The 11,046-nt window shown below is 41.6% G+C and overlaps 1 protein-coding gene across 1 annotated transcript in view; it reads right to left on the bottom strand.

Annotated features, from left to right (window-relative positions):
- pkd1a (polycystic kidney disease 1a) overlaps positions 1 to 10,818 on the bottom strand; it is a 174,353-nt gene extending 163,535 nt beyond the window's left edge. The window contains exon 1 of the mRNA XM_078558920.1: positions 10,492 to 10,818. Within this exon, the coding sequence (XP_078415046.1) occupies positions 10,492 to 10,754 (263 nt within the window). The 5' untranslated portion in view covers positions 10,755 to 10,818. The remainder of the gene's footprint in view (positions 1 to 10,491) is intronic.
- Positions 10,819 to 11,046: the final 228 nt, after the last annotated feature.

Consider the following 11,046-nt stretch of genomic DNA (forward strand, 5'->3'; position numbering starts at 1 on the left):
GGATTACCCGCGTTTAAGGCTCATGGGTTGGAGCGTCCAAGAACAATCAAATGACCCCTGATAGGCAGTAGGAAAGGTTGAATTTTTCCAGCATTTTCTGTTTTTATTCCACTAGTGTCAGTTTTGATTTTTGCATTCCAGCCCTGAAGTGGGACGTGAACCCAGAAGCTTGCAGTAGACAGTTTGTGGGCAGCCAATGAAACAACTGATCAGCTTCTAATGTAGTTGGTTGAGGGAAGAATGTTGGCCAAGGTACTATAAGGACTCCACGATCTTCTTTGAATGGTGGCACCATTTAACGTCCGCCAGGGCAGACAGATTGGCCTTCCATTCAGCATCACATCGAAAAGGCAGCAGCCTTGACAATACAGCTGCTGAATTGAAAGGTTTGACTTAGTCCCAAGATTGGGTCTTGAACCCACAACCTTCTGACTGAGAAAAGAGTATACCCAACTGGACCAAGCCGAAGCTGGTGGGCAGGCAAACAGGCCACAGATACCATCACCCAAGAAGAGACCGCAGCTATCAGAGCAAGGCTATATGTCAACGTATACTGCATACAATTCCCAGTCTAAACCTATGATCAGAGTTAACACTTGGGTGTAACACTTGCTCAAGAAATACTTGCATTCTTAATTTTGTATCAATGCTGCCAACAGTATTGCCGTCATGTCATTTGTTCTTTACCCAGAGGCAAGTCCTTGTCTCATTGTCTGATACTTCATCCTGAGCTGTTTTCTTCATTGTTTTAGTCAGTGGTGGTTTGCTGTTGCCTTCCAATCTCAGGGGCAGGGCAAGGAAGCAGGTCCTAAGTCTACCTCAGCCAGAACAGGAATTGAACCTGCACTGTTAGTGTTAGTCTGAACCACATGCTAGCCATCTGAGTTAACTGGCCCCCTATTGCACAGTTATGGTCGCTATATCAGAAGGATATAGAGACACTGATGAAATTGCAAAAAAAATTAACTCGGACGGTACCAAAATTGATATGCTATGCCTATTAGGAAAGACAGAACAGCCAGGAACTCTCTTCCCTCGAAAAGAGAAAGCTGAAGGGTGACACAATGGAAGCCGATAAGATTATTAAATGGATTATATAGCACAGAAACAGACCATTTGGTCCAATAGTCTGTGCTGGTTAGAAAAGATGTTGATAAGTTGGATATAAGGAGGGAGGCCAAAACTAGAGACCATAGATCACCAATAAATCCGATATGGAATTCAGGAGAAACCACTTTACCCAAAGAGTGGTGAGAATGTGGAACTCAGTACGCTATGACAAGGGATAATTATGGCGAATAACATTTAAAGACAAGCTAGATAAACACATGAGGGAGAAAGGAATCGAAGATTATGCTGATAAGGTTAGATGAAGAAGTGTGAAGGAGGCTACGCCTTTGGGTGAGGGCATGAGTAAGCTTGGCTGTGATGGTCTTTATGGTTGAATATTTTGAAATAAATTTTTTTTTAAAGAAGATGTTTGATTTATGTAGCACTTTTCAAGATCTTGGGCCATCCCACAGCGCTGTGCAGCCAATGAAGGACTCCTGAAGGTGCAGCCTTTGGAAGAGACATTAAATCGTGGCCCCATCTACCCCTCCAGCACTACTTTGAAGAAAGCAAGAGAGTTCTCTATAGTGCCCTGGCCAATATTCATCCCTCAACTAATACCACTAAAACAAATGATCTGGCCAATTACCTTGGTGCTGTTTGTGGGGCTTTGCCATGTGCTATTTGATTACCTTCCATTACAACAGTGAGCACATTTCAAAAAGTACTTAATTAGTTGTAAAGCTCTTTGGGAAATGCTGAAGAAAGGTGCTATAGAAATGCAAGGCTTTTTTTTCTTTCTGGTAGGGGATTACAGTTCAAATCTCTTTCACTGTGTGCACTACTGGAGTACATGTGAAAATGACATAAACTTTTCACAGTGTACATGTGACCACAGTACCATGTATGTAGCCTGACATGCTCCCTTCACAGTATGCAAGTGATTTCCATGGCCATGTTTGCAATGTGTTGCACTCCCATAATTAACACGTGGTACTGTATCTCATCCTGTACAGCTCAACAAGTCACTGAATTAATCTTCATTTTTCTTTTTATGCCCAGTTTGCACTGACATCATTTATCCAGTGGACCTTGATTTGGGTCAGTGACTAATTCAGGTTCACATTGAATGAGTCTTTGTAAACAGAGCTTACTGATTAGCGACAGCTAAGGCTGCTGTGACTGTAGCTAATGGACAATGAAGGTTGAATTTTAGCCTTTAGAGGAAAATGTAACGCCATTTACAAAGTCAGAACATTCAATACGATTTTATTTTAATCATTCTTGGGATGTAGGCGTTGCTGTCAAGGATGGCATTTATGGCCCTTGAGAAGGTGGCAGTGAGTGAGATGCCCACTTGAACTGTTGTAAACGTGATAGTTTGGTCCAACTGAGTGGCTTTGCCAGGGCCATTTCAGAGGGCAGTTAAGGGTCAACGACATTGCTCTGGAGCCACATGTAATCCAGACCAGGTAAGGATGGCAGATTTCCTTCCCCAAAGGACATGAGTAAACCAGATGTTTTTTTATGGCAATCCAGCCCCACAGCCCTCTGAAACATCTGTGCTCATCTCATTCTGGCCTCTTGAGCATCCCTGATTTTAATTGCTCCATCAGTGACCATGCCATCCTGTAAAAATAAACTTTTTTAAAAAACGGACTCCTGTCTATTAGTTAAGCTTGTACTGCCACATTCTCTCAGCACAGGGATGTGAGTGAGTTGCCACTTCTGTGCTCATCCATTTTGGAGAGGAGTCACAACAGGAAGGATGTCTGCTGGGTGCTGGGGTCAAGTATGTTGAACAATGTGTCCCATCACTGAACATGATTTTTCCTGAATTGTGGATCCCATCTCCAGTGAGTCAGTGGGTAAGGAAGTGGAAACATGGCCACTCGTCTGGGAATGAAATGCTGTCTTCCTGGTGAACAAGCCAGTTGAAACCAGGCAGACAATCCCATGTACGAGTTAAACTGTATCTTTCTCTTTTCTGCTTTTGAGCGTTTGAGCTATGCCATAAGGTACATTCATTATCCAGTCTGTAGACATTACATCATGTTCCGAGATCAGACCCTGTATAATCCTCGCTTCATTTTAGTCTGCTCAGCCTCAGTTTTTGGCGGTCGTGTACTTGCTATTTCCTCTTCATATTCGTCGGGATTTTGAGTGCTCCAAATGTTTCCCATTATATTCTATCTCACATTCTTAAGTATTTGCGGAAAGCATTTCTCTTCTCTTACCACAGCCTGGAATCCAAGTTTAACACAAAAGACTCCATTATTACAGTGCCTTTAACGTAGGCACTTTGCAGGAAGTAATTAGAAAAATACTGACACCCAACCGAAGAACAAAACATCAGGGCAAGTGACCAAAAAAAAGTTGGTCAAAGAGGAAGGTCCTTAGCAGCATCCTAAAGGAGGAGGAAAGGTGGAGAGGTTTGGGGAGGGAGTTCCAGAGCTTAGGACATAGGCAGCTGAAAACAGCTGGGGGCAGAGAAAAGACCTGAATTGGGGGAGTTCCCAACTGTAACAAATGCTCCTCAGAAAACGTAATCTGAATTGCTGAAATATTGCCCTTGCACATAACAAGCTCCCAACATTTACCTAATTAAAGTCACTCTGTTAGCCCAACATCAGAAGCAGAGCCATGTTTTGATGGATCTAAAATGCCACTGATTCCTGTGCCTGGGATTCTATGCACAGTAAAGTGCAAGTAGCACAGAAAGGCCTGTGTGTATGTAGCCTGCAATACTCCTTTCAGCTGAGCTGTTAAATCGAGGCCCCTTCTGCTCTTGCAAATGGATAAAAGATTCCATGGTATTATTTCAAAGAAGAGCAGGGGAGTGAGCCTTGCCCTGAGCAAAATGTATCCCTCAATAAACACTGCTAAAATAAGTTATCTGGTTGTTATCACACTGGTGTTTGTAGGAGCTTGCTGTGTGTAAATTGGCTGCCGAAATTCCAACAGGACAATTGTGTCTACAATCCAAAACGTATTTAATTGGCTGTTAGATGCTTTGGGACATCCTGGGGTTGTAAAAATGTGAGCCTTTCATTTGGGAAACAAAAACTATTTTTAGTAAAAATAAAATGTCAGGCAGCAATTCGCCAGTAAACACTCACAGATATGTGCACACATCTGCTAGAAGGAGTTGGGGTTGGGGTGGGGTGGGGGTGGTAGTCAAACCGTGATTAGCTGAAGAACGAATCATTGAAATAAAGTATAAAATACTGCCAATCTTTAAGGCAGGTTCACCTCATTCTGAAATGTAAACAGTAAGGTGGATTGTGGGTTAATTATTTAATGAAATATAAAATGAAGTATGTGATCCCAGTTGGAACGTCACGATTCAGTGGCAGTCAGTTTGCTCCTTTGTGGTCGTGCTTAAGCTGCTATCAGTTCCTTCATCCTAAACATTCAGTTCCTGTTGAGCAGTTTGGCGAAAATATCCTTTTCCATTCCAAAGTCCATCCACCCAGAAGATGGTGGGGCTCTTAGTCCTCCACAGGGGTATGACTGCAACAACGCCATCAGTACTGCCACTGCGCTGAGAACACATGAACTGATGTAACAATGTCTCAAAGTTCTGTGTTAATTGACAATGTCCACGTAGAATATCAGTGCCAAAGCCTTCATAAAATTCACAGACATCCCTCCTTGGACAGCCTTTATTCCAATTTTAATGATTCACTCTGTGGTCTCCCCTTGACTACAAGGTGAGGGTTACTCTGGGAAATTGCAGATTTATTTTTATACTTGTTGCAATGACCTATTCTTCAGAATATTATGGTTATGTTACCTTATGTCCAGCTTCTTCAGTACAGCAGGCGCACACACATATCTCTGATTGTATACATGGCTTACACGACAAACAGAGGAAAACTGGATGAGTAACCCCACTGCTCATTATCTGTGTATCATCTTAGTGGTTGATGAGAGTGGATCAATGCCAGGCTTAACCATGGCTTGGAGGTAGCACTCTAGCCTCTGACTTAAAAAGATGTCGGTTCAAATCCAATTTCAGGGGCTTAAGCACTAGTTCTAGGTTAACACTCCACCATAGATGCTGTCCTTGAATAAAATGAGGCCCTGTCTGCCCTCTCAGGTGGATGCAAAAGATCCGAAGACACCATCTTAAAGATGAGGAGGGGATTTCTCTCCACTGTCCTGGCGAATATTTATCACTCAACCAGCATCACTAAAATAGATTATCTGGTTATTATCACATTGTTGGTTGTGGGAGCTTGCTGCCCAAGTTGACTGCCATGTTTCTTCAGTTATAACAGTGACTCCACTTCAAAAAGGTATTTGATTGGCTGCAAAGTATTTTGGGAAATCCTGAGGTCATGAAAGATGCTAGATCAATGCAAATTCTTTCATAAATAGCAATCATGGAACTCACTATGGCTGAATTATCCAATCCCATTGACAAGAACACAAGTAAAAGCAAATCTACTAACCATGGCTGTACAGTCCACCCTACCCTACACAGTATCTATGGACCACAGGAGAAATATTATCTCCACTGGTTTGCCAATATTGAATTTGACTTGCCTTCAAAACACTGGGGCTCTCATTTCTGATTAGCATGTTTCTGAAGACCAGCGAGATGAAGATTCCTATTGTTACAAGATTAACGTGATTAATTAACAGCTTTGCTTGCACTCAATTGGATTCAAATGACAAATGACTGTCCCTTAATTTAGTGGTAATAGACTTCTATTGGTAATTATTGATAATGTAATCTCTGTAATCCAATCTCACGTCTCAAATGTGTATTCCCAATCAGTCACATTGCAGTCCAATTATTGGAATTCTTTCAAATACGGGAATGTTAATTCTGCCATATTTTTAAAGATTTTTTAATATTTCAAATTGTTACTTTAAATAATAAAGACATATTTTAAACATATAATCACTCCAAAGATGTACCAATGTTTAGTGACTTTTTTCCAGTGTATCAATGCAAATATAAACTGTTCAATTTATCAACATGCTGTTTGTACATGGGCAACTTTCTTACCTTTTGATGCTGGTGTAATAATGTGAACAGGCAAAGGAAATTAAAACTGGGTAGGGAGGGGGAAATGCTGTTAGTGACAAAACTAATATTTCTCTCCTGCACTGCTGAAGGCTCTGACTCCTGACTCCCCAGAGCTTGCCCATCATATACAAAGCAAAATCAGGAGCATGATGGAATATTCTTCACTTGCCTGAATGAGTGCAGCTCCAACAACACTCAAGAAGCTCGACAGCATTGAGGACAAAGCAGCCCGCTCAACTGGCACTCCATCCATCACATAGACATTCACTCCCTCCACCACCAATGCACAGTGGCTGCAGTACATACCATCGACAAGATTCTCTGTAGCAACTCACCAAGGTTCCTTCAACAGTGCCTTCCAAACCTACAATCTCTACAACCTAGAAGAACTATGGCAATAGATGCTATGGAACACCACCACTGCAAGTTCCTCTCCAAGTCACTCATCATCCTGACTTAGAACTATATCAACATGCCTTCACTGTTGCTGAGTCAAAAACCTGGAATTCCCTCTGTAGCAGTACAGTGGGTGTATCTACACAACATGGACGGCAGCGATTCAAGAAGATGGCTCATCACCACCTTCTCAAGAGCAATTGGCGAAAGATAAAAATGGCCTGCCTTGCCAGCCATGCTCACATCCCAGGAACGAATAAAAAAATGCCACATTACAGTTCCAGAAGGTCAATGGTCAGGTATCAGAAGAGGGAAAACTTTGTACCCAATCCCTCCCAGCCCGGTGGCCATTGTTTCTGGTGTCCCTCACTTCGAAGAACACAAGTATCCCTCTAAGAGTTCGAAGAAAAGTACTAAACCAATTAATACATTTATTTATCCCTCTTTTGTAACATCTTTTGAGTTCAGCAGCTCCTTTGAGCATTGTAATTTTCCTGATCTTGTCCACAGCATTGCTGTAATAAGGCATTGAATAATTTTGAAGGATTGGATCATGCCTCATTAAACTACTGGACTTCTTTCAATTAGTAGTAGAGCATCCAGTAGAATATAATATATTCTACTTTCATAAGGCTTTTGGTAAAGTTCCACATGTGAGACTTTCAAAAAAGATCAAGAAAATTGGATGGATTAAACTGGGTAGGTAATGGAAACTAGAAATGCATGTAAATAGGATAAAAATGAGCTTTTTGTGAAGTAGGGAGCGGTAACCAGTATTGCGTTGGGGCTGTCTTCTGAGTTCAATGTTTGTTTCACATCTGAGATCATGGAGTATTACGCTGGACATTACTTCAGAAGACTAAAAAAAATGGGTGGTTTAGAGACATGATGGTATAGATTATATATGGTCTATGGAAGGAATTAACTTGATGAACCAACTAGCTATTTTCCATTGCATGTTCATTTTCTGATGATTGCAAATAGCTAGCATGAAAAACAAAGCTTGCTAATAACCAAATAATGCAGAAGATTGCTGAGAATCTACTGTAACATTTTTTCCATCTGTTATTCTCTATGTAAATATTATACTTTTATAGCAATGGCCATTACAAAACACATCAGCAATGAACATAAGAAGTCATTCTGTCCCCTCAGGTTCACAAGATATATAATGTCTTGTGAGCTCCATTGTTTTAACACATCAAAACCTATGAGGTTTTCTGTTTATTTGATGACTGAGTGATTTGTGTTGTTGGATGTCACGGAGCAGCTATCTGTGACTACTTGCACATATATGCAGACATTCACTTAATCTAGCCACAGCATTGAGGAGTCAGCAGTGTGAACTTGGCACCTTTCCATGGGTTGCTCCAAGGCACAGGATCTACATGTTATGGTAATATCTGCATTGTATTAAAAAGGTGTTCACATTAAGATTTTAGTTTGTCATAATTTTGCACCTCCCTATTCAAACATCTATTATGATGTTGCTGCCCTGACAGCATCTTGCTCCATTGTTCAAGATTAACATGCACCACATTGCTGCGATTAAATAACTTGTTGACAAAAAGAACCAGAGCAATTTATATTTAGATTGTGTAGAGGGTGAACTTCAGCTGTATATAAGGGTCCCTCGTTGCTTTGGGATCTGTATGTGTTGTCACAATTGTGTCCAGGAGCAAAGTAATTGAAAACTCTGTTAATGCACCTGTGTACTATTATCCTTACTCCATCCTCCCCACCTCCACGAGTTGATCGATATCTTTTTAACTCTTTCATTATTCAACATGTTTGCAAAATGTTATACTTATATTGCACAGTGGCTAGGTCATTTCACAGATTCGTAACCATTGGTGATTTATCTCCTAAATTGCTCACTATTCCTGTCATAGACTAGCGTTGGTGAGAGGACTTCCATCATAGTTCCACACCTCTCGTCTTTCACGTGGTCCAACAACTGTTTCAAACATCAGAAAGATTGTGATGGTGGGCATTTTATCTAAATCTATGGTGGTCTCTACAGGATGGTAGCAACACAACAACTTGCATTTATGTTGTGCTTTTATGTGTAGTAAAACATCCTAAGATGCTTCACAGGAACATAATCAATCAGAAGTTGACACTGAGTCACATAAGGAGGCATTAGAACAGGCGACCAATAGCTCAGTCAAAGAGGTAGGTTTCAAGGACTTAAAGGAGAAACGGGGTGGAGAGATGGAAGGGTTTACGGAAGGAATTCCTGAGCTTAGCTTCTTGGCAGCTGAAGGCAAGGCTACCAAGAGTGAAATGTAGGAAACTGGGGCCGAAAAGGAGTACAAGCATTAACATGTAGATGAAACAGGCTGTAATATTACCTGAAATTTCAGTGATCTTCGCAAATTCAGTTGATCTATCTAAAATCTTCAAAGTAATGTTTGTATATTTTTTCACAATGAGTATTTCCATTAAAAATTGGAGGAAATGTATTATGTGGGATGGGATTAATCCTTTGCAATTTTCAATAAAAGAAAAAAATCTAAACATATTTCTGCCACTGTTGCCACTCAGCCTTATTTAATGTATTTGAAAACAGGAAAATAAGCCAAAGTCATTCCTGAGCCAAACCACTTCAATGCCAGGCAATACATCACTTAATTCATCACCTCAAATTGCTCCCCTCCCAATCATTGTCAGTGTCAGACTTGTAACCAATACTTCTTCCTAATGTTCCACTTTTCCTCAGCCGCAACCCAAGTTACTGGGAGGACACATTCCAGAACTTCACCTAGCCAGCAGTCCACTGAAATCCGAATGCTTGTATGACATTATTTTTAATTTGTTAAATAATACCATTGCACCTGGCTAAAACCTATTCAGGACAGAAAGTAGTGAAATTAAGTAGACCTCAAAACTGTCGAGCTTTACCTAATCATTGAAATGTTATGCAAATCTTATCCCAATCAGCAGCCATAGTTCTAGGTAATAATTAACCAAAAAAAAACCCCGATTGGCTGATACATCCAACAAGCTGCGCTTCAGGAAAGCCACAGAGTTCGGATCAAAGGCAACCGAGAGTTGGCATCTGGATTTGGACGGAGGCTTTCTGTAAAACATTTAAATCTGTTTATGACATTTCGAGTTCCTTCCACATTACGTTTAGACATTCCAGCTCCAATACAGGAAAGCGGAATATGACACTTATTTTCCCAAATTGGTTGTGTCTGGATGAAAGTTCCCCCAACCCCCACAGCCTACTTTTAGAGAGAGAGAGAGAGAGAGAAAAAAAATCCTTTTTGGAATTAAATGCTTTCCTGAAGTTTCTCCTAGCCCGCCCTCCCCGAAAACAAATGCTGGAGTTTTGGATGCTCAGTTAACAACTGCAAAAATACCAAATGCACAGCTTTGCCAAGCCCGGAGAGTCACATTTTGCACATTCTTTAATCACTGCAGAGTTGAACCACACTCCTGTTAGGTTCTGTGACCCCTGTACTGATAGCTATTAGCAACTTTAACATTTCTGTGCGCGTTTGGAACTGATGGCGGGAGTTTTGTACAAACAAAAGTCTTAGAGTTTGATTTATCCACTTTTTTTCCCCTCAGGAAATGTATTAAAATGTTTTGCCTTGAGATTCAGGAGAACGCCACCTTTGACAGTGTCGGGGGTTACATTTCAATAGGTGCATCCTTACAAAACGAAAGAATTCTAATGTAATTTTAAATCCTGCAATAGGACACAGAGGGGGCTGCAAGCCGTGTAAAATCCCTCCGGCTGCATGTTTGACACCGAATATATATTGTAAATATAACCTGTAATTGTAATTGTAGTGGGACGCCTCGGAGTGTAATGTACTGTAATGAAAGAAATTGAACGATATTGCACTCCATGTTATGTCACATTTGAACTGCAATGCCATGTACCTTTAGAAGTTGTAGGAATTAAAGTATGCTTTTGAGAGAGAAAAACTTCACTTTCCAAGAGAGACACAATCTTTGCAAAAATCTGATAATAATCCGCAACGACTTACAGTACAGTGGTGTTGGGAGGCAAGTCCATCACTCCCGGTGCCTGCTGAAGTCCAGCTTTGGAGCAGTTAACTGTGCAGGAGGAGTCCCACCGCGGGCAGCGACAGTTCGGGGGACAGGGGAAGCAATCAGGCTGCCTTGCCGCTGCTTCCAGGCCGAAGACAAGCGAAAGGAGGCACAGAGAGACTGGGCTGCAAAGTCCAAACTTCTTGGGGGCTGAGACGCCATGTTGCTTTGCTGCAATAAGAACATTCCTATAAGGCATAGCTCTCCGGCATTACATCGCCGCCGGATCACCCTGACACTTTCTCCTGACTACACTCCCCCCATCCCCCCCTCCCACCCACCCCCACCCCCCGCCCTCACACACACTCTCTCTCTCTCTCTCTCTCTCCCCTTCCTAACAATGGCCCAATGTTAGCAGCTGGGTCAGAGCCGATCGCTCGCTAAACCAACTCCCCCCAGGGGAATGTCCCTTAACTTCTTCCTCCTCCACCGATCTCCTATCGCGTGTGAACTTCCTTCTCTGCACAGATTCCCGTTTTTTTTTTATTGTT

The sequence above is a fragment of the Cetorhinus maximus genome, chromosome 15 (genome assembly GCF_964194155.1).
Source record: "Cetorhinus maximus chromosome 15, sCetMax3.hap1.1, whole genome shotgun sequence".
In the NCBI taxonomy this organism is placed as follows: Eukaryota; Metazoa; Chordata; class Chondrichthyes; order Lamniformes; family Cetorhinidae; genus Cetorhinus; species Cetorhinus maximus.